Genomic DNA, 22,428 nt, shown 5'->3' with positions numbered 1-22,428 from the left:
GGTGGCAGGGACCTGCAACCATCTTTTATTATGGATTTTAACCAGCACCAGAGCAGGGAGCAGGTGTGGTGGGCAACCTCCTAGGCGTAGTACTGCAGGTTGGCTTTCTTCTTGGCCTGCACCTCCAGGATGCCCTCCATGTAGTCCTCGTGTGTGAGTTCCGTGGCACCCCTGCGCAGTGCGATCATGCCCTGCACCCAGGACAGACAGGCTCTAGGGTGCCTTCCCACACCCCTGGCCCGGCTCCTAGAGGCCTCGGCCTTCTGAGCCTCTCCCCCGCCCAGCAGTCTCCACCAGCCAAACGCCCCATCCTGTTTAGGGAAGGGGGGCAAGAAGGCATGAAGTAACCCACTCCCCCACGCCACCACTCACCGCCTCCACACACACGGCCTTGCACTGGGCCCCGTTGAAGTCATCCGTACAGCGGGCCAGCTCCTCGTAGTTCACATCGGGACTGGGGGGCCGGGGGGAGAGGGGGACAGACACCACAGGACTCAGTTACTTATGGTTATGGGGAGGGGCGGGAGAGGATATCCTCCCATACTCCCCATCAGGCAGCGAGGTCCACTCGTCCTGTGACGTCGGCAAATCCCTCCCTTCCCCGCTGTGCCTGTTCTCTTCTCAGTATGAGTTACAGAGTGGAGGGCAGGCAGGTCAAAGCAGAGAACAGGTTATTTCTGTCTTTTGAGCTCTCGCCTTCTAGAAATCTGCACCTGAGATTCCAGGGACTGATGGAGCCTGGGGCGGGGGAGCAAGAGGATGGCTGTCTCCCTGGGGAAGTCCTGCATCAGCACAGTGCTGCCTTGGTCTCTTGTGCCGAGCACTTCCCCAGACACGCCACAAGCCCATGAGGTCAGTGCCATTACCCCCAAGTACCAGACAAGGAAACTCAGGCTTCGATGGGTAATACCACCTGCTGGAGATCACACAGATCTGAATCCAAGCCCACCTGGCCCCTGGCTGGATTCCCCAGAGCCATGCTGGGGGAGTCAAGGAAACTGAGGGCCTCCAGCCTGTGCACCTTCAGACCACGGGGGAGGAAGAGGCAGGGTGATTCTAAGGAGCAGAGCACCCAGAATCAGGGCCTGGACCCGAGCAAGATTCTCTCAGGCTTGTGGGGAGAAACGGAGGCTGGCATGTGGAAGAGTTCTGTGTGAACAGGGAGGGGAGGAGGAGTGGGCGGAGACCTGGGGACACTCAGTACGAGAAAGACAACAGAGACGGCTCTGCTGCTGCCCCTTCAGATCTCAGCGCCTTGCTCATGTCCTTGCTCACCTGACGTTCATCTTGCGGGAGTGGATCTGCATGATTCTGGCCCGGGCCTCCTCGTTGGGCATGGGGAATTCAATCTTCCGGTCCAGACGGCCTGAGCGGAGCAGTGCGGGGTCCAGGATGTCCACCCTGTTGGTGGCTGCAATCACCTGAGCGAGGGGAGAAGCAGCAACGTGAACTGAGGAAGATGGGGCTCCCAGACAGACAACAGTCAAGGCCATGCCAAGCAGAGAGGCAGCCCAGGGTCCATATCAAACAACGGTGTTAAAGACAATCTCAATTCTAATTCTAGCTGCACGAGCTGGGTGACGGAGAAGGTGCCCTGCCCTCTAAGCTCCATTTTCTTCATCTGTGATGACAATACTCACCTTTACTTGGGTGTTGGGCTGGAACCCATCCAGTTGGTTCAGAAGCTCCAACATTGTCCTCTGCACCTCCCGGTCTCCGGCCTTCTCACTGTCAAAGCTGGGGCACGCAAGAGGCCCGACACACTGATGAGGCCACAACTCGGGCAGAGCCTTCCCCTCCTCCAGCCACCAGAAATCTAACCCAACTATCCAGGGCAGGGAAAGGTCACGCTCAACTTGGGGCCCCCAGCCCAGGACTGACACAGAACAGATGTCAGAGACTGGAGAGACTCCTGGTATCAGCCAGGCTGAGGATAAAACAGTGAGCAAAACCAACCACTGCCTGGGCTATCCCCCAATGAATGTGCCACTGCAAACTGAGCTAAAGCTTAGAAATATGGGATCCAGACTTGGAGTGTAAAGGGGAGCCCAAGCAGGCATCCCTGAGGAAGTATCTCTCACGGTGAGAACACACAGGCGAGGCAACCAACCACCAAAAAACAGGAAAAGTACATTCTAGAAAAGGAACAGGTGCAAACTCTCTCCCACCAGGGCCAGACAGACTTCAATTATAGAGCGGACCTATAAACCAAAGGGATGTTGGGGCATCTGGGTGGCACAGTCGGTTAAGCGCTCTACTCTTGGTTTCAGCTCAGGTCATAATCTCAGGGTCGTGAGGTCAAGTCCCACCTCCTGCTCTGCACTCAGGGGTGGAGTCTGCTTGGGATTCATTCTTTCCCTCTTCCTCTCCTTCCCCCTCTGCCCCTCCCCCACCTCAAGTGCATGTGCTCAATTGCTCTCTCAAATAAATGGCCTTAATAAATAAATAAAAATCTTAAAAAAATTAACTAAATGGATGCTGGGAAGAGGTGGGGGCGGGGACAGGTCCAGGATGAAGTGGAGGGGAACAGGGAAAGCCACACAGCAGACCAGGCAGGCCATGGTAAGTCCAGCATTTATCCCAAGGAGCAATGGGGGCCCACAAAGGGTTTCAAGTAGGATGTCTGTGTGAGGGAGTGTGGGTGTATGTGAGGGAAGCAGGTATGAAAGGAACATGCAGGTAGCCGTGAGGAGAACGGATGGTCAGGGGAAAAAAGCAGCAAGGAAGCTAGTTCGAACAGAATTCAGGACGTAGAACCACAAGAGTAGAGTTGCCACTGTTCCAGGGGAAGGAGGGGACAGGGTGGGAAATAGTTGGAATTTAAAACAATCTCCTTGGTGGCACTCAGCACCACCCCCCTCTTTTTTTAGGATTTTATTTATTTGACAGAGAGAGACAGCGAGAGAGGGAACACAAGCGGGGAGAGTGGCAGAGGGAGAAGCAGGCTTCCCACAGAGCAGGGAGCCCGATGCAGGGACTCGATCCCAGGACCCTGGGACCATGACCTGAGCCAAAGGCAGACGCTCAACGACTGAGCCACCCAGGCGCCCCCACTCAGCAACCCCTTACCGCTTAGTGCCAATGGCATCCAGCTCATCAATGAAGATAATGGATGGAGCTTTCTCCTTGGCCAGAGCAAAGGCATCCCGGACCAGCTTGGCACCATCCCCAATGAACATCTGCACCAGCTGGGGGCCAGCCAGCTTCAGGAAGGTAGCCTGTCGAAGGGGCACGGTGACAAGAGTCAGGCCAAAGGCACCAAGAAAGGTCCCTCTGAGCCTGCTTGGCAGAGCTTTAGCTTCTATCCATTTCTTCCTCATTCCCTTCCAAAGCACTCACCTTGGTCTGTGCGGCACAGGCCCGGGCCAGCAGGGTCTTCCCCGTACCTGGGGGGCCATACATCAACACTCCTTTTGGAGGCTGGATCCCCAAGTTCTCAAACTTCTCCTTGTGGTTCATTGGCAGGACAATGGCCTCCACCAGCTGCCAGGAAGAAGTCCTGGGTGAGGAGAGTGAAGCCTGGAGGGATCCTACCGCCTGACACTTAATGACTTCAACCCCATCCCACAAACCTCCTAACGCCAATTCGGGGACATGGCCTCTCCTTCCCCTGCATCAGAAGGACACAGAATGCTCACTCTCACCAAGGCTGGCTACGGCCGCTCCAGGAACAGCAGGACACGGTAGAAAGGCACCAGGGTAAGAACCAGGAGCCTGAGTTCCAGTCCTGGCTCTGGTCCTAACCTTCTGTGACCCTCAAGACAAGTCATTTAATCTCTGGACCTGAGTCTCCTAAACTGTGACACGGCACCCTCCCTACCTCCCTGGAATGCTATGATAAGAGGCATGCTGGCAGTAAGTGCTCTGGTCAATGAAGCAGAAAAACACAAAAGGTGGGCAATGCTGCTATTAGCAGCCCGTGCCTCCCTCACCTCCTGAATCTGCTTGTCCAGGCCCCCGATGTCACTGTATTGTTCTGTGGGCCTCTCATCCACCTCCATGGCCTTCACCCGAGAGTCATACTCTGTGGGCAGGGTCTCCAGGATCAGATAGGAATCTTTGTTCACACCCTGGGGACAGAGCACGAAGCCTTCAGATTCGTCCCAGCTCAAGACCTAACTAACTGGCTGGGTGGCAGGTGTCTGTAAAGTGAAAGGAAAATACAGGACTAGGGAAGACAAGAACCAAAGAGCAAGCTGATGAGCTCAGACTCCCCGGGCTGCTCTGCCAAGGTTCAGGGCCAACAGTGACCGGGGCCTGCGGCAGAGGCTCAGCTAGTCAGTGGGAGAAACCTCACTGGAAAAGCCCTGCCCAGGCTCAGGGACACCACTCACCACCAAGTCTCCTGGCTTTAGCTTTTCAGCATCCACCAACCCAATCACAGGCAAGAAGTATGTCTGTAGGAAAAATTCTAGGTTGAATCTCAGTTACTGCCTTCAATAATAAAGCTCCCTAGTCCTGTCCCACCTCCTTAGTTCTATCCTTGAGCTAGCCTCACCTGTCGTGTAGAGGTTTTGATCACTGCACATTTACCCTTCCTCTGGGAATCCAGGTCAATATTGGCACCATCCTCTTCTTGGTCATTGGGATCAACATCTAGAAGCTGGGAAGGGAAAAAGCTCAGGTCAAGAGGCCCTGCTCAGCCCCCTGAACTCCTGAGAGACTAGCACTTCCCAGGTGAAAACAATCCACCCCCTTCCTCAGACTAGCCCCAGTCTCAGCAAAGGTGTGGCTGATAAGCCAGGGGACTGACAAGATCCCTTTAGGTGTTGCTTTTCTGTCCCCCAAGAGCTCTCTACCCCCCAAGTAAAGAGGAAACATGTGTGGCTTCTGAGGCCTTTTCAGGGTGTCTAGGTGTGTATATATAGCACCCTGGAAATGCCCATTAGGGAGGGGGCCCCAGGAGGTGTAGTTCTAACGTGCAACTTGGGCCTCAAAACTTTTCACCCACTCTTTTTCCAATGGCCCCATCGCAGGCTGCCTCCAAGCCCGGCTGACCCTTTTCTCTTCCCCTCCACATACACACACACCTCGATAACGTTGGACACAAGGTACGGCAGGGTCTTGTTCACTTTGATTTTCTCACTGTTCTCTTTGATCTTGTCCTTCATGGCTTGGAGTTCATGGGTAACTCGCAATACTTCACTCTTCATGATCTGGGAGGAGGGCAAGTGGAAGCAAATGTTCAGCCTGGGCTCAGCTTATCCTAGGGCCCTGTAATTGGTGAGGCCCGGGCTGCCCAGGGGACCTTCCAACATCCATTCACTCAGCTCTAAAGCTCTCTGAAGGGTGAACCTGTGTCCACATCCAGCAGAGGGCAAAACAGGCCAGTCTGGAAACCTCCTGCAGGTAGTTGTAGCAGAGGGAAAAGAGCAGGGCTCTGAATCAGGCAAATACAGGTTTTAGCTTCTGCTTCTTAATTAAGGGCTGGGTACTTCACCACAGTAAAAACCTCTCTGTTTACTCATCTGTAAAATGAGGACTTTCTGAAAGAAAGATTCTCAAGAGGAATATTTAAAGACCTCGCTGGAAAAGGCAGTCTGATGAATCCTTCTCTCAGGCCTGCCCTCCCACCACCCTGTCCCTCTTCGTGTCCCTTTTAAGGCTTAGTTTTCTTTTCACTTTTTCTAATCCGTGGGCCCTGCGTCTTCCTGGAAAGGCCGAGAACAACGTGAAAGACGCTGCTGGGATCTCCAGGGCCTGCCCTGTGGGGGCTTCGCTGCCCGCCACTGGGCTGTGAGCCCACCTTGATCTCACTGTCCAGCAGCCGTGTGCGCTGGATAATCTCTTCTGTGGACATCTTGAGCACCTCCTCCCCGATTCCATCTTGCTGTTAAAAAAAAACAAAAAAACAAAAAAAAATTTTTTTTTTTTACTCAGGTCAAGGATTCCGCATCCTCAGCCCACTCACAGCCTCAGCTTCCCCGCCCATAAAACCAAAATGAAGGAGTCGAGACCCTTGTCCACATTCCAAGCGGCCCCGACCCCGGGACCAGGCCAGACCCTGACCCCCGCCAACCACTTCCTACCCTCCCGCCAAAGGCGTCTTCCCGCTGGCCCCGGCTCCAAGGCCCCCAACTCTCCCGGCGCACACCTCAGCCTCATCCCACACGGTCGCCATCTTCTCCTGCCGAGTCACTGGACTCTCGACTTTCGGCAGCAGATTCATATCCCGAAGGAGAAGACCGAAAATCGGACTGGACAGAAACTTCAGCCAGGATTAATACTATCTTTCTGAAGGCCTGCTCCTGCCTAGTGGCGGACCTCTCTCTCCAATTCCTGACTCTTGACCGAATTAGTTCCGGCCGCTACCGCCATAACGAATCTGCTTCTCCGATTCAAAAGACCAAGCCCGGGACACAGGACCCGCTCCCCCCGCCGCTCCTGAAACGTTACCACCCTCGTCCAGTTTAAGCCGGGAGCGACAGGTGGATGCGCTATTGGTCGGTGCGCGCAATGGGCGGAGCCTGGATGTAAAACCGGAAGGGGAGGGAGAAGCGATGGGAACCTCGAGGGCCCTTGGGAAATGTAGTCTTAATCTAGCCAGTAATTGAAAGGGTGCTTTGGAAGGAATGATTCGACCTCAGAATCTGGCGCAGCTAGGAATTAGGGGATTCGCGAGATGGCTCTGCTTCCCAAACCATAGGCAACATACGCCAGCCGTGTGCAGAGAGCCAAAAAAAAGGCATGCCCAAGGTTACCAGAGAGAATCATTAACCAGTTTTAAAGAGAAATTGCTGCTGCTAACTTCTGAGCGGGCGCCACAGACTTGCCCACGTGGGCAGAGCTGAATGGACAACAGCCTCTACAATTAAAAACATTATGACTCACATCTGTAATCGTTTCTTGTCATCTCAAGGAGTAGGGCAGTTCTCTGGATCAAATGAGACCCGTTTTTGTTGTATCTGTGTCCCTTGCTCTGGAGGATCTCTGCTTATGACTCTAAGGCGAGACCCAGGGCACCCCTAAAATGAACTTCATGTGAGCCACATGGCATATATTTTCAGTCAAGCCTTCACAAAGAACCCCTCAACTTGGTGGGAAACTGTCTAGTGGTTTTCTTGGAAGCAGTTGAAAGCAGAAATTTCTTTAAATAACAGCATTTGCTAAAGGTTAAGTGACCTGTCCAAGGTTGTTCAGTGACTGCATGTGAGCACAGGAGCTGCTGACCCCAAATTCACACTTGTCAGAACTGCCCGACAGGAGTCAAGAAGACCAGTTGGGGAAGAAGCTGTCCTGTCCGTGCTGGCCCCAGCACACCGGCAAAAAGAGTCAGAATCGCTGGGCTCAGGTACCAACAGTTTATTTTTCTACAAAGAGCAAAGTACAAAGAGGCAGGGAGGGCAGTGGAGCCTGGACGAACAACAGGTGGGCAGGTCCTGGGCCCCAACAGGTTGGAGGAGGCCCTGGCGGCTGCCCCAGGAGTAAACAGGGTCCAAGGCATGGCGAATCAGGGGCCCCCAGCATGATGATGGACAAGGCAAAGGGGGAAGTGAGGCAGAAGCCCAAGACTGCTGGTGGGACTCACACAAAGCCGGGCTTCATGGATGAGCGGCGGCAGTTGGGGCAGCTACGTGTCCCGTTTCTCTGCAGGCACCTTGGGAGGCAAAGGACTCTGTCCGTTCACTGAACCCAGGCTACCATCCTGGGCCTGGGCTCTCCTCCCCTCCCCTCTGCAGGAGCTGGGTCGGTGTCAAAGGGGAGGGGAGGGCCCCCAGCCTCCTCCTGGCGGCCCTGCTTGCCCTTGGCACTCTGTCCTGGGCCTTCCAGGAGGTCAGGAGTGAGGAGGTTGGCATGGACGCAGGTCTAGCCCTGGGTGTCTGAATCTCATGGCCTTTGAGAGGCCTCTCTGAATTCTCTTTGGGGGGAGTAATGATGGCCACCTCATAGGGCTACTGGGAGGATTCCATGAGTTATCACAGGGGAAGCTTCTAGAACACTCTTAGAACGCAGAGCGCGCTACATTCAGTGTTACTACTGTGGTTAGGGCAGCTGGGGCCCTAGCGTACCCCGAAGAGACCGTGGGTGCCCCCTGCCCACCGGCCAGGAGCCCTCACCTGAGGTGGAAGATGTGGGAGCATGGCAGGGCCTGCAGCCGGCTGTTCCTCTCGCCTATGGACTCGCCACACAGGCCGCAATAGAGCTCGGTCTCCTCCACACACTCGTGGAAGCGCACGACGTGGGTGCGCAGCTCGCGCTGCAGCCCCTTGCTGCGGTAGATGTTCTCACTCAGGCAGTGCAGCTTGAGCTGGCTCAGCTGGGGCCAGCGGGGACCGGAGAGCAGGCGTGGGGGACAAGACCACGTCAGTACTGGTGAGCCTCCCTCCTTGCCCAGCCCGAGAAGCCGTCCCGGAGGGCCCACCGAGCAGTCAGGACACACACGGTCTGGTCCTGGCGGCGTTCTTGCGTCGCTGATGGGCCTAGGAAAACCGTCCCATCCTCTCTGGGCCTTAGCTTCTCCCCCACGCAGAATGGGGGGGGGCAGTGAGGTAGTTGGTGCTCACCCCTAGAACTAGCTGGGAACCCCATGTTTTTGAAGGATTTTATTGACCAGATCTGCTGCATTGACACCATAAGGATTAATTTGCTCTCCTGTTTTTGTTAATTAAATACACACAACAGCTCATCAGCATTTCTGACCAACCTGAAATACTTGGGTAAAACTGAGTGGCTATAATCTATTTGGCATTTTAGTTGGGCTGTGCACTGGATCCCAGAGAAATTCGTATCTTCTAGAAGGCTTCAAGAAACACTGAGCCTATTGTCAACATTTAAAGGTTTGGATATAACTATTAAATTTGAGAGGCCACAGACACTATAGGAGGACCACGGGCTTTGGAGTTAAGACAGACCAGGTACAAAGTGTGGGTCCTGGAGCACCTCCCTGAGCCTCGCTTTCCTTACCTGTAAAATGGGGCTTGCAGTGCCCACCTTGCAGGGAGACAGTGAGGAGTGGGACCAATATCTAGAAGAACCTGTGTGTGCCCAGCTCTTAGTGAGTGGACCCACTGTTGGGAGATTTAATGACCATCAAGAAGCTCTGAGGAATTCTGATGTCCTCTGAGCTACAGAATTCTTGCCCTGCCCTCCAAAGTGCTCTGTGGGTGGAAGAGAAATAGCCAGGGTGTGGGAATGGGTGGGGGCAGCTCCTGGAGATCCAGAAGGGCTCAGGGCATGTGCAGGCTCAGGGAAGCCCTCTCCACACACCCGAGATCCCACCTTGGGCTCTTGACTCCAGACCCAGAAGACAGAATCAGGTCTGACCTTGTTCCCCACTTCCTCGGCCAGGTCCTGGGCTTTCTCGATGGCATCCAGAGCCTGGAAGACAAGCACAGGCCAGGGCTGTAGGCAGAGCTGACAGAGGCCTTGGCTCACAGGAGAGGAAGGGGCTGGGAGGGGCGGGCCTGGGGAGGACACCATGGCTGGGCAGCTGCCCTGCGTGTGAAGGTAGCAAAAGGAGGCTGGAGCCCAGTCACAGAGCTGTGTGGTCAAGTTACCTGTTGCCTCAGTTTACTCAGATACAGAATGGGAAGAATATTCCTGTCTCATTGGGTGTTGTGAAATCATGAAAGACTTTAAAGCATCCTGAGTTCCAACCCACCTCTGGCCCTTTACTAGTTGTGGGTCTGGGCACGTCGTGGGCCTTCTCTGAGTCTGGAAAATGGCTTGGAATGGACTGAGCTCATGGGATTCGGGTGAGGCTGATGTTAGACAAAATGTCTGAAAGAGTCCTGCCCAGGACCAGCCCCACAGAGTGTTGGCTGACCTACTGGCTCCAAATTTGGGAGCACCGGGGAGAACCGGGGGCTGTCGGAAACAGCCCCATCTCACCTTGTCCAGCGCCTTCCTGGCTATCCAGCATTTGGCCACGCCCAGCAGCACCTGCACCTGCCCCAGGCGGTTTCCAATCTCCGTCATGATGCTCATGGCAGAGTCGTACCTGGGGAAGGCTGTCTGCACAGCCGGGGGGAGGGTGCAGTCAGACTGGACCAGGCCTGCAAGCCCTCCCTCCGCACCCCAGGGGCCTCACCTCCAGGTCCCCACGGCTCCGGTGGATGTCAGCAAAGCAGAGCAGGCAGAGGGCCTGCAGTGGCCGGTCCCCGTGCTGCAGAGCAATCTTCATAGATTCCTGTGAAGGCAGGCTGGCAGCTCAGGCCTGCACATCTGCCCCCCCCACCACCACTGGGGTGTCATTACTCAGTGGGCCCCTCTGACAGGGCAGCCCAGGGATCGCCAACGTCCTCGGAGCCCAACAGACCTAGCACGGTGCTGAGGCCCCACACACGGAACCACTGAGGCCTCACCACACCCATCCAGTGGACAGAAGTGACTTGACCAAGGGCACCTGGCTAGTAAGTAGCGACGCCAGGATTTGAAGCCAGGTCAGTGGCACTCCAGAGACCGGCTTTCTTTCTACTGAAAGTGCCCCACAGAGAGTGTGTATGGGGGGAGGGCAGAGGGAAGCCCCCTCCCCCTGAGAATGGACTGGAAGGGAGTGAGGTTTGGGGCAGGGGAGTGGGCAGAACAAACGCATCCTTCGGGGCACATGGAGAAGGGGGCCAAAGGCAAATCTTGGGGCCCTAAGTGGGTTGATGTGGGAGGAGGACACCCGAGCCCACGCCACCACCCTCCGCCTGCCCACCTTCCCTCCTGGCCCACCTCACAACACTCCATGGCGCTGCCCAGGTGGCCCAGCAGGCGATAGGCCACGGCCATGTGGTACTGGCTCATGGCCCGGTACTTGAGGCTCCAGCCTTTGCCATAGTCGCTAACGAGCTCTGCGGCCTTGCAGGGGAAGAACAGGGCTTTCTCGTAGTCCTGCGGGGGACACAGGGAGGAGGTGGGACAAGAAGGGGCCCACTGAATGGCCGGAGCTGCCCCTAAGTCAAGGACTCCAGGGCCCCGCCGGTGTTCGCTCATTCATTCAGGTGTCCCAGGAAAGAGTGATCCAGGCAGAAGGAAGAGACGCTGAAAAGGTGTGGGCTCCGTGAACCTAGGAATTTTCATCGGGTTCGCGGATGCATCCCAAGAGCCTAGCACAGTTCTTGGCACTTAGTAGATGCATAGTGAGTATTTGTTGAATGAAGGGATGAACGAGAAGGCAAGAAAATACAGTTGGCTTCTGTTCTCACTTCGTCCCAGTTGGGCCCCTTATCTTCAGAGACACACAAAAGGGGGGTACCAGGCCCCCCGCTAGTGTTTGCCCCCCAGCACCCAGCAGCAGGTGCTCACCAAAGGCTCAGGGACTGGTTGCCAGCACAGTCTGGTGCTGTGAAGAACATTGGAACAGACTCACTGAGGCAATGAAATCATTCCTTCATCCTTTCGTTCTCCTCAAACCTCCAAAAGCTCTTTCTACCTGTCCGTTATCAGCTCATGACCTTGCTTCATACTCCACAGGGAAAACAGAAGAGAGTCAGAGAGGACTGCCTTCTCCACCAAATCCTCGATATGGACCACTCTGCCTTCTTCCTGCCACTCTGGAGGAGGACTCCCTGCTCCTACAGATGCGAGTCCCTCCATGGGACTCGGGAACAAATCCCCTGGCTCTTTCTTCTTTTTAAAAAAAAACTTTCTAAAAAAGCTTTTATTTATTTATTTGACACAGAGAGACAGCGCACAAGCAGGTGGAGAGGGACAAGCAGACTCTCCACTGAGCAGGAAGCTCGATCCCAGGACCCTGGGATCATGACCTGGGCCGAAGGCAGCCGCTTAACAGACTGAGCCACCCAGGTGCCCCCCGCCCCCATCTCTTTCCACTCAATCATTCCCATCGGCGTACAAATACATTCTGGCATTTCTTGCCTCATTAAGAAAAAAAATCAATTTCAAACAACCTTCTTTTGACCTCATGTCCCCTTCAGCTATAACCCCATTGCTCTGTTCTTTCTCATAGAAAATCTTTTTGATCTTTCACTTCATATCTAACAAGCATCTCCAAGTTAATATGAGACCAAAAGAGAACTCTCGATAACCCCAATAAAAACCTGTTCCTCACACATTTTGCATACTTTTTTTTAAAGTTTTATTTATGTAAGTAATCTTTATGCCCAACATGGGGCAGGATCTCACGACCCTGAGATCAAGAGTTGCACCCTCCACCAACTGAGCCAGCCCAGTGCCCCTTGTGACGCACTTTTTAAATTTGAAGCCATGTAAATGTTCTACAGCTTCAAAATTTTTTTATTTTTTTTAAAACCCTAAAAATAGAAAATGGAAATAAATGACCCTAACTGCATATCATCATATTAATATAATTAATTAATTATAAGTTTAATTATAGAATTAGTATAACATAATAATATACTATTAAAATATAATGCTATAAGATATTATTACATTATAATGTATTATATTGCATTATAGTAATATAACCACATAGAAAAATATAATTATTTCAAAGGACCTTGGAATGTATGTCCTTGGGCAGTTCATCCATAGCGGGATATTTGATAAAGACAAAAGAATGAAAGGCAAAGAAATCTTAAACTTCCTTCAGTTGTCTTTTTTTTTTAAGTAATATTGGTATTGTCTTTGGAAAGTATTTTGTAGAATAAATGTGTAATTATGTTGCTAAAAGCCAACATTTTCAGTCTAAGAGAAAAGAGAATCAAGATTAAAATAAATTAAGGAAAATCCTGAAACATTAGATTTGAATTGCAAATATTAGCATAAACTTCAGTTGTCTTGGCAACTAAAAAGATTTAGAAGCCATCACAACCCTCAGTAGCAATGAGCACCTTGAGAACCCACATTTGGTCTTTAATACAATTTCCCACCAAAAAGAGCCCAGAGAAATGGCTGATTGCAGGTCCGGGGCAGGGAATATACAAATTGAGCCTGGGACAGTTTAATCATTGCAGAAAACAAGAACACTTTCAGTGTTTAAATGAAGTCTCTCCAAAGGGACACAGGAGACTTATTGAAGGAATTCCATTAACTAAAGTCAAGATAATTTGAGCATCACAAAGCACAATATTGCAATTAACTGAAGAAGACCGAATACTTAAAAAAAAAAAATGCAGGATTTCATAACGGTACTCCAAAAGAAGAAAGCAAACCAGGTAAGTATGATCATTGGAGGCCGCTATGACTTCAACTCCTCATCATCAAAGTGGGAACTAAAGGAAAGGAAAAAGTACCCCGTTTTTTCTGTAGGAACTGCATTTCAGAGGTGCCAATTAGCCCCATTTGACGGGGGAGCGTTCTTCCTTAGAGAAAATTCCAGCCAACAACTGTAGAAGGAAAGGTAGAACTTGGAAATCGCCATTTCCTTACAGTCGAAATAAGAGAACTGATTCGGGCAACAAGCATCACTGGATGCTAAATCCATTATGGAAACTGTGGCCGCAGAACTGAATTTTCACAGGGGGCCGGAGCGCCACGCCCCCCAAGTTCACCTGCTGGTCAGGGAAGGAAAAAACGCTAACCCTGAAACCGAGGGATGGGGTTGTCGCCCCCTCTATCGGATGTGATGAAGCACGCAGCAGCGCCTACATAATCTTCTCACCAAAAAGGTGTGACCGAGTCTTCCCTGGTCACTAAGTTCCAGTTCGCTGGGAGCAAAGGGGGTGAGGGGGTGGGGGGGACCAGTCACGTGACTCCTTAAGGAAGCAATGGGACATGAGATGAAACCTGTTACAGGGCAATCAGTCTGCCTTGTTAGATAAATCCTGGAAAATAAAGGGGACGGGAGAAATCTACTGAAAGAGACTTTAGGAGACATAATGCCCACTGCTCGTGTGCCTCATGTCTGTGTTCCAATTTATAGAAGCCGAGGGTAGAGACGTGTTTTCAAGATAAGCAGAGAAATTCAAGAGATAATTGTGATTATGTAAGAAAGTGTCCTTATATAAGAAAATGTCTTTTTTTTTTTTCTTTCAGAGATGCATACTGAACTACTTCGGGGTAAAATATCATGATGTCTATAATTTCATGTCATAACACTTCAGTTAAAATATGTAAATCAAATATGGCATAATATTAATAATTGTTCAATCTAGGTGGTGGGGATATGGAGGTTCAGTATATTATTCTTTCGATTTTCCTGTACGGTTAATTGTCTTCACAATAAAAAAGGTTTTAAAACACCCTATCCCTCTCCCATCTAGCAAGTCTCACTGAGTGGGTTCTTCCTATGTGTGGTTGCTGAAAACAAAATCCTCAGTGTCGTCCTGGATGACTCTCATTTCCTCGCATCCCACCTCTGATTCATCAGCATTTATACACCCATTTACCCCAAGATTTTATTAAGCATCTACTGTGCCGGGCATCAACATCCCCCGTGGGCCAAGCGCAGCCTGGATGCCTAGGGGGTCCCAGGAGAACAAACACTCGACCAGAAACCAGCCGAAGGTCACCGGCTCCATCAGTTCAAACTGATCTGCCTTCTCCCCTGCCCCCGTACCTCTTGGTTCTCACCACCTCCTACCTCCTTTCACACACCTGCTGCGGCCATGCTGGCCTCCACCGTCCCTGGAACAGGTCAGCTGTGCCCCCCTCCTCACCCAGGGCAGGGGTTTGCTTTAGCTGTTGTCTCTTTTTCAAGCTCTTGCCAAATTTCTGCATGGCTTACCCTCTCCTGTGCTTCCAATCATCAGACTGATAACACCTCTATGAGGCCTTCCAGTCCCCTGATTTGAAATTGCAACACCCCATCCTCGGCACTTCCCACCCCCTTTTCCCGCTTTCCTTTCTCCTAAGCACTTTCTAGCACGCTATGATTGACTTACTGATTGTGTTTATTTGACTCTTACTAGAATGCAAGCTTCACAAGGCCACGGGCTTTGCTGTTGTTTTCACTGCTTGCCTCCCAAGCCCACGGAGCCGGGCATAGAGTAAAGAGTCAATAAATACTTGATGAATGAGTCCTTACAACTGTGCTGGAAGGTGGGCCCTACCCTCCCTCATTTTATAGATGTACCTACCAAGGTTCGGAGACGAGAGGTGCCAAGACCACATAGCAAACACAGGGCAGTACGGGTTCATGGCCAGTCCTCAGAAGGAGCCTCCCATTTCCCCAGGAAGGCAGACAGACCAGGGTTTGAATTCTGGCCCTGCCCTTCCTGGTAAGTCTCTACCTTCCTGGGGGAGTCTTCCCTCTCAGACTCTCCTACGTGGGAGGACTGAGCAAGGTCCTGAATGAGGAGTGCGGCTCGCGAGAGGGTGTCAGGGGACCCGAGCCCTCCCCCACCCGCCCCCGGGGCCCCGGCCTACCTTGACCTGGGCATAGAAGCTGCCCAGGCTGCAGCAGACACGGCACTCGAGCATGGCGTCGTCATTGTTGTGGGCATAGCGCAGGGCCTTCTCGAAGCTCTCCAGGGCCTTCTGGAAGAGGCTGAGGCCCAGGAAGGCATTGCCCATGCTCAGGCTGACCTGGCCTCCGAGCTGGGCGCCTGCCCTGGTGCCGGGCAGGCCGAGGCAGGTCTTGCAGTAGGAGATGGTCTTGTGGAACTCACAGAGCTTCTCGTTGCTGCGTGCCAGGTTCAGGTAGCTCTCCAGAAGGAAGTCAGCATCCTCCAGCTCCCGAGCAGTGTCGATCTGCACCACAGCGAACTGCCCGGAGGGTCGGGGCAGTGCGGTCAGCCTGGACTCTGAGCCTCAGACCCGGGCCTCCTCCCTGCCTCGCAGCCGAGGCCTCGGACCCAGAGCTTCCAGCCAAGGCCTCAGACGAGTTCTCTGCTCCCCAGCCATAGGCTAGAAGCGTCAGACCTGGAGCCACGCTCAGACCCATAGCCTTCACCTTTCGACCCCAGCCTACCCGCACCACCCACCCACCCACCCAGCCCCAGAGCTGGAGCTCACGCCCCCTCAGGCTCCGACTCAGCACCCCAAACAGGAAGGCTGGAACCTAGCTTCCGAGACCCGGCCTGGAGACTCTCGAACCCTGAAGCTGAGAAGCTCTGTCTCGGTCTCAGAGCAAAGTTCAAGGCCACAAGGGCCTTCGACCCGACTCAGCCCAGGCGGGGCTGGGCTGCTAGCCTGTGGGACATGGGGGCGTCTGAGGAGGCGGGAGGGTCCGAAGCCCGGGGGTGGCCAGCCCGGGCCCACCTTTAGCATCTCCTTGTAGCGGCCCATCTCCGAGTGCGCAGTGACCAGACAGCCCAGCACGCGAAAGCGCCCCACGAGGTCCGCGCTCTTCTCCAGCACCTTCATCCACACGTGCAGCGCCTTCTCCGTCTGGTTAGACTGGTACAGCTGGAGCCCCTTCTCGATCTGCTGCTTCGTCTGGTCCTGCCCCATCCTTCCAGAGCCCTGCGCCGCTCGAGGACGGAGAGACCCCGGTGGCTCTGGGCTTCTAGGCATTCATGGTGGGGACCCCAGGGTCAGCTGCCCACGGAGCCCCAGGAAGGAGAGCAGTGCCAGGCAGGAGCCGAGCGGGGCCTGGGTGGAGAGCGGGCGCCACCCTGGGAACAAAGCTGGTCCGGCCACCGGCCGCAGCTGTCCCTGCCAGTTGGGGCCACGTGGCCGCTGAGGAATGTCAGCCGCACTGTCACGCGGGCCTCTGCCGCCCCCACCCCCAAGCCGGGAGGCGGCTTCCCAAGGATGCAGGCACCCTGCTCCCCGGGCACCCCCTTTGGTGGCTCTTCAGCACCTCTGACACTGGCCCCGACCTCCCTTGGCAGTGTGGGCCCTCCCGGCAGCCTGGCCAAGGAGCCGCCCCCAGGGACGGGCTGAGGGCCTGGAGGAAGCAGGGAGGAAGTGAAGCAGGCGGCCAGCCCTGAGCCCTGCCTCTCCCCATCACAACCCTCCCCCTAGACCTACCCTCCCCCAGGCTCTGTGTCTGGGATTCGCTGGGCGCCGGGCACCGAGGGCTCTTACCCATGCGCATGCCCACACCATTCCCGACATCTCGTCCTAGCTCACAGTATGACCCAAGCCAAGTCATTCACCTCTCTGTGCCTCAGCTTCCTCATCTGTCAAATGAGGATAACAATAGGCTAATAAACCCTGACTCAGAGGGCTGTTTGAGACAGCATTGGGTAGAAGGGAACAGCACGGACCCTGGAGCCAGGCTGACTCTGCCATTAGCTGTGTGGGCCGTGTGACCTTGGGCAAGAGCGTACTGCTACCTACGCAGTGGATTGTTAGAACTAAGGACTTACTAGCTGAAGAGGACGTAGAACAGCAAGAGGTCATCCCGAGCTGTGTCCGACTGCTCCACGGCCCACTGCCCACCAGGGACAGGAGTTGACCCCTGGAGGGTTAAGAAGTGTCCTAATTCCAATCCCTATCCCAGTTTGAAAGGGTCCCAAAAAATGAGCTTTAATGCCAGACACTGTGGAGAAGGGCGAAGTCTTATGCAGGGAGCAGACTCCTGAAATATGGGGGCTCCTAGTGTTGAGAGGCCCTAGGGAATGGGGCCCCAACTCCACCAGCTCGTCTCCCCCCGTTTTTCTCCTTCCTCTCTGTACACCAGGCTCCTTCTTGCCCCAGGGCAAAGTTCATCTTTTCAGAGTGGACAGAGTTTTTAGTACATTCACAAATTTGTGCATTGATCACCACTAATTCCAGGACATTTTCACCATGTCAAAAAGAAGCCCCATACTGATGAGCAGTCACTCCATTCCTCCCGTTACAGTTGAATTGGTGTCCTCCTTGAATCATACATTGAATTCTCTTTTTAAAGATTCTTTTTATTTATTTGAGACAGAGAGAGAGAGAGAATGCGTGGGGGAAGGGGCAGAGGGAGAAGCAGACTCCCCAATAACCAGGGAGCCCAACGCAGGGCTCTATCCCAAGACTCCAAGATCATGACCTGAGCTGAAGGCAGATGCTTAACTGACTGAGCCACCCAAGTGCCCCAATTCTTTTTTTATTTTTTAAAGATTTATTTAGTGGAGCACCTGGGTGGCTCAGGTGGTTAAGAGTCTGCCTTCGGCTCAGGTCATGATCTCAGGGTCCTGGGATCGAGCCCACTCAGCGGAGAGTCTGCTTCTCCCTGTCTCCCTGCCTCTCTCCAGCTTGTGCTCTCTTGCGCTCTCTCTCTCTCAAATGAATAAATAAAAATCTTTAAAAGAAAAAGATTTTTTTAGTTATTTGAGAGAGAGAGAGAGAGAGTACAAGAGAGTGTGCACACATGAACCCATGGGAGGGGCAGAGGAAGAGGGAGAGAATCTCAAGCAGACTCCCTGCTGAGCACGCAGCCCAGTGCACAGGGCCCCATCTCACAATCCTGAGATCATGACCTGAGCTGAAATCAAGAGTCAGACGCTTAACTGACTGAGCCACCCAGGCTCATATGTTGAATTCCTTTTTGTTTTTGTTTTTAAATCCTCAGACACTCCTCTGAGTGTGTGTATGTGTATATGTGTGTGTGTGTGTGTGTGTGTATATATGTACATATATATACACACATATATGTATTTTAAGATTTTATTTATCTGACAGAGAGAGCACAAGCAGGGGGAGTGGCAGGCAGAGGGCGGGGGAGGAGCAGGCTCCCCGCTGACGTGGGGCTCGATCTCAGGACCCTGGAATCATGACCTGAGCCGACGGCAGATGCTTAACTGACTGAGGAACCCCGGCTCATATGTTGACTTCTTAACCCCCAGATGGGATGTACTTGGAGACACCGTCTCTAAAGAGGTCAAGTAAGGTCATTAGGGTGGGCGCTAATCCAGTATGACTAGTGTCATGTGATCAGGACACAGACACACAACGTAAGACCAAGTGAAGCCATAGGAAAAGGACAAGCCTTCTACAAGCCCAGGAGAGAGGCCTTGGAAGGAATCCACCCTCTCGACCCCTTGATCTCTGACTTCCAGCCTCTGGAACTGTGAGAAAACAAATTTCTATTGTTTAAGCCACTCAGTGTGTGGTACTTTGTTCTGTTTTTTAGGTTTATTTATTTATACAATCTCTAACCCAACGTGGGGCTCAAACTCACAACCCCAAGATCAAGAGCCACACACTCCACTGAGCGAGCCAGGCGCCCTGCTGGTACTTTGTGATGGCAGCCTGAGCAAACTCATACACCCCGCAGCCCCCATCTACTTTCCATGGAATTGTCTATACTGGACATTTCACATAAATGCAATCATTCAGTAAATACGTGGCCTTTGGTGACTGGCTTCTTTCACTTGGCATCGTTTTCAAGGTTCATCCGTACTGTAAATCAGTACTTCATTCCTTTTTATGGCTGAATAGTATTCATTGTAGGGATCTATTTTATTTAGCCATTCATTAGCTGGTGGACATTTGGGGGTTGTTTCACTTTTTTGGCTGTAGAGAGTAACGGTGCTATGAACACTCGTGTACAAATCTTCCTACTTTCATTTTTGTTGTGTTCAGCCTCTGAGGAATTGCCGAGCTGTTTGCCCCAGGGCCTTTGTACGTCTTGATTCTTTTCCTCCTCCCTACCCCAACATTCTGCCCAGTGACATTCTAGTTAGGGTGAGTCAGCTTAGTATACTCTCATGGAGAATTACATTCCATTCTGATACAAGACTTTTCTCTACAATTTTATAGTCATCAATAGGTTGTTTGCTTAACATCGGTTTCCCCTACTCAAATGTGTGGGCAGTGACCGTCTCAGCCACCACTGACTATCTCCAGAGCAAGGCCGGGCACACAGGGGTTACTCAATACATGTGCTGAACGAATGAATGGGAAAAGGGGGAGGAACAAAAGTCCAATTTTGAAATTTAAAGCGCACTGTTGCAGGCTTCCCAGCCGATCTGCGATGACCTCCTGCCCCAGCCCCGGGCAGAGATGGCTTCCTGTTTATTGTGAGCAAAGCAGGTCCAGAGAGGGGCAATCTGGAGCAGGGGGGCACATCGCCAGCTCAGGGGTCAAGGGTCAGCAGAGGTGGAGGGGATTTAGAAGTAGACCCCTGGGACTGGGCAAGGCCACCAGGACTCCCCAGGGGGAAGTGCTCTTGAACCCCCACCCCAGGGAGCTGGGAAAGGGGGCAAGAGTGAGAGGTACAGGGGAGTTGCTGGGCTCTTCCTCTCATCTGGGAAAGTGGGTTCTTCGTGAAAGTAAACCTCCAGAGGGGAAGGAAGCTGGGCCCACTCGGGAAGTGCTGAAGGGCTCGCAGATTCTCTCCCACTCACTAGTCCAGACCTGAGTTTGGCAGGAAGGAAAGGACACGGGCAGCCTGCATCTGTGCCCCAAAGGAGTCTGGAAGCCTTTTGGGTACCTGGGAACTCAAATGATCTCAAAACTTGAGACTTGACGGGAGAAAGGTTTCCTCTGCCCCAGAGTCAGCTCTTTGCTGACGACTGCACACACTTATGTCAAGGTCATGTTCCATTAGGGCAAGGGCTATGGTTTGTCTTTGTACCCTGAGTACCTGCACAGCCCCTGGAAAAGTGAGAGACCAACAGATGACAGCTGACATTTTCCGAGCTAATTAATTTCCTCCAGTTTACAGATAAGGAAACTGAGGCACTGAGCAGTAACACGACCGGCCCAAGACCACACAGCTAGAGACAGAGCAGGGACTGGAGCTGAGCAATGTGACTTAGGGGTCCCACTCTTAACCACAATACTGTTCCCAAAAGGGAGGAGGGAGAAGGAGAGAAGTAAAGGGGAATGGGAGCCATTTTCAGAAATCACAGTGATCTTTACCTGACGCACAACAAGCTCCCTGGGAACCTTAGCCAAGGCTCTGGGCAGGGTGGCCGGGAGAACTGTATACAAAGAAGGCTAAGGAGAGTCAAGCCTGCTCACCAGTGCCTGGCAGTGGGGGCAGACACATGGCCCCTGGAAGCTGGAAGGACAAGCCACAAAATCAAACGGTCTTTTCTGGGCCACTTACCCTCCCAGGGGGTACGACGCAGGGGCACAGAGCCTTCTACCAAGTTCCGTCGGTGTCAGGTACCAGCTACCGGCCTCGCAGGTGAGACCCCTGCTTTCCAGTCAAAAGTAGAAAATCTAAGTTGGGGCCCGAAGCAGGGGGTCACTGTGTCTCCCTGTGGCACGTGAGCGCTGAAGCGCTGTGTGTCAGCTGGGCCCCATCTGTCACCTGGGAGATTACAGGCGAAACTCTGCATTTCCTGCTTCTCCTGGAGACCAGAGACTCAGGCAAACCGGGCCCTGGGATTCTGCACGGTCCAGACCCCATCTTGCTCCCACTGTTCTCGCCTTGACACTGAAGCCAAGTGTCGCTTGTCATCTTATATGGGCCTCCTTCCACTCAGTGGCATCACCTGTTCCAGAAGCACAACAAACATAAGCCGAGGGGACTGTCCCAGGCCCCCGCTGCCACAATTTGTGGGATCCTTGGGCAGTTTGTCCCTCTCGACGAATTCATTTTCCTGGTTGTAAATGGGGTTATCAGCTCTCTGGTAAGGTTTCTATGAAAACCAAATGGAAAGATAAAACAAGAACTTGCTTTGAAAACAAGTCGTTGGGGGCACCTGGGGGGGCACCTGGGGGGCTCAATCGGTTAAGTGTCTGCCTTCGGCTCAGGTCATGATCTCAAGGTCCTGGGATCGAGCCCCACGTTGGGCTCACTGCTCGGTGGGGGAGTCTCCTTCTCCCTCTCCCTCTGCCCGTGCTCCTGTACTCTCTTGCTCGCTCTCTCTCTCAAATAAATAATATCTTAAAAAAAAAGAAGGAAAGAAAGAAAACAAGTCATTGAACTAACGCCCCTATAATAGGCCTCCTGAACCTTCCCGGAATTGGCTTTTACTGTCTCTAAGAGTGGAAAACCTAGAAGTAATCTATGTCCAGTAGGAAAGTGGTTAAGAAACCATGACATGCTATATAGCCTCTAAAAAGGAAAGTTGTAGATCCTGGTGTACATACCCAGATGGAAGGGTGCCCGTGACATAGTAACTGAAATAATGCATGAAGAACATTCTGTACATTATGGCGTGATCTCATTTTTATTAACAGAAATTATATATGTACATATTTTTTTTGTATATAGAGAGAAAAATTCTGGAAGCACACTTACCCCATCTGTTTAACAGTTATCAATGGGCTGTGGGATGGAGAAACGCTCACTTTTAACTTTTATATACTTAGGGTTGTTAGCAAGTTGAACAAGTGTCTGCCAGGGGCGGCCCTGAGCCAATCTCTCATCTTCCCAGCTCTGGTGGGTGGGTGTTTTCACTTCCATTTGGCAGATGAGGAATCTGAGGCTGACAGATTCAAGTCACTTGCCCAAGGTCACAGGGACTGGTGGTATAACCAGATTAAGAGACTCCGGTACAAAGCTTTTCCCACCATACTCTAAAGTCTCTTCTATATAACTATATTGATGTTTTGCATTAAAAAACCCCTCAAACCCTAAAATGAAATTTTTAAAGCTTTATTTGAGAAAGAGAGAGAGACTCGGGCACACTTTCAGGATGACTGGGTTGGTGGCACTCTCAAGGCCGGAGGACCGCAAGCAGGTGCCCCTATCTGGGGAGTTCCCAGACTGCCAGAGGGGCTCTCCAGCAGCATAGGGCCAAGCAGGGTCTGGTACCAACT

General features: G+C 52.6%; 2 protein-coding genes across 3 annotated transcripts; both read right to left on the bottom strand.

The window, feature by feature from the left end:
• Positions 1–4: 4 nt before the first annotated feature.
• PSMC3 (proteasome 26S subunit, ATPase 3) lies at positions 5–6,319 on the bottom strand. 2 transcript variants are annotated; one of them, XM_036105119.2, is made up of 12 exons: positions 6,095–6,319; positions 5,747–5,830; positions 5,031–5,156; positions 4,499–4,603; positions 4,335–4,397; positions 3,933–4,070; positions 3,340–3,483; positions 3,070–3,218; positions 1,641–1,737; positions 1,276–1,421; positions 373–454; positions 5–191 (listed from the first exon to the last, which is right to left on the bottom strand). In XM_036105119.2, exons 1-12 carry the CDS (start codon positions 6,167–6,169, stop codon positions 81–83), a joined length of 1,320 nt encoding a protein of 439 aa, XP_035961012.1. In that variant the 5' UTR covers positions 6,170–6,319; the 3' UTR covers positions 5–80. The 2 variants fall into 2 exon arrangements, with proteins under 2 accessions (XP_035961012.1, XP_077914143.1); XM_078058017.1 differs by having other exon boundaries at positions 6,030–6,097.
• A 968-nt stretch (positions 6,320–7,287) lies between these two features.
• On the bottom strand, positions 7,288–16,441 carry RAPSN (receptor associated protein of the synapse). The gene is made up of 8 exons (XM_036105122.2): positions 16,051–16,441; positions 15,217–15,555; positions 10,660–10,818; positions 10,031–10,129; positions 9,832–9,954; positions 9,265–9,318; positions 8,058–8,257; positions 7,288–7,597 (listed from the first exon to the last, which is right to left on the bottom strand). The coding sequence occupies exons 1-8, from the start codon at positions 16,303–16,305 to the stop codon at positions 7,525–7,527; spliced, it is 1,302 nt and encodes a 433-aa protein (XP_035961015.2). The 5' UTR covers positions 16,306–16,441; the 3' UTR covers positions 7,288–7,524.
• Between the last annotated feature and the right edge of the window lie 5,987 nt (positions 16,442–22,428).

This window comes from Halichoerus grypus, chromosome 11 (genome assembly GCF_964656455.1).
Source record: "Halichoerus grypus chromosome 11, mHalGry1.hap1.1, whole genome shotgun sequence".
Classification (NCBI taxonomy): Eukaryota; Metazoa; Chordata; class Mammalia; order Carnivora; family Phocidae; genus Halichoerus; species Halichoerus grypus.
Note: the sequence above shows the minus strand (reverse complement) of the source record. Positions and strands in the feature narration are given on the sequence as shown.

What these genes read in the sequence shown, in the direction of transcription:
- PSMC3 (XM_036105119.2), bottom strand. Translation starts at nt 6,169, where the DNA reads ATGAATCTGCTGCCGAAAGTCGAGAGTCCAGTGACTCGGCAGGAGAAG. An exon ending in TTGTGTCCAACGTTATCGAG is followed by an intron (nt 4,604 to 5,030) that starts GTGTGTGTGTAT and finishes TTCCCTTCCCAG; the next exon opens with CTTCTAGATGTTGATCCCAA. An exon ending in TCAAAACCTCTACACGACAG is followed by an intron (nt 4,398 to 4,498) that starts GTGAGGCTAGCT and finishes TTTTTCCTACAG; the next exon opens with ACATACTTCTTGCCTGTGAT.
- RAPSN (XM_036105122.2), bottom strand. Translation starts at nt 16,305, where the DNA reads ATGCCTAGAAGCCCAGAGCCACCGGGGTCTCTCCGTCCTCGAGCGGCG. An exon ending in GGAGCCGTGGGGACCTGGAG is followed by an intron (nt 9,955 to 10,030) that starts GTGAGGCCCCTG and finishes CCGGCTGTGCAG; the next exon opens with ACAGCCTTCCCCAGGTACGA. An exon ending in CCAGGAAGGCGCTGGACAAG is followed by an intron (nt 9,319 to 9,831) that starts GTGAGATGGGGC and finishes CTTGTCTTCCAG; the next exon opens with GCTCTGGATGCCATCGAGAA.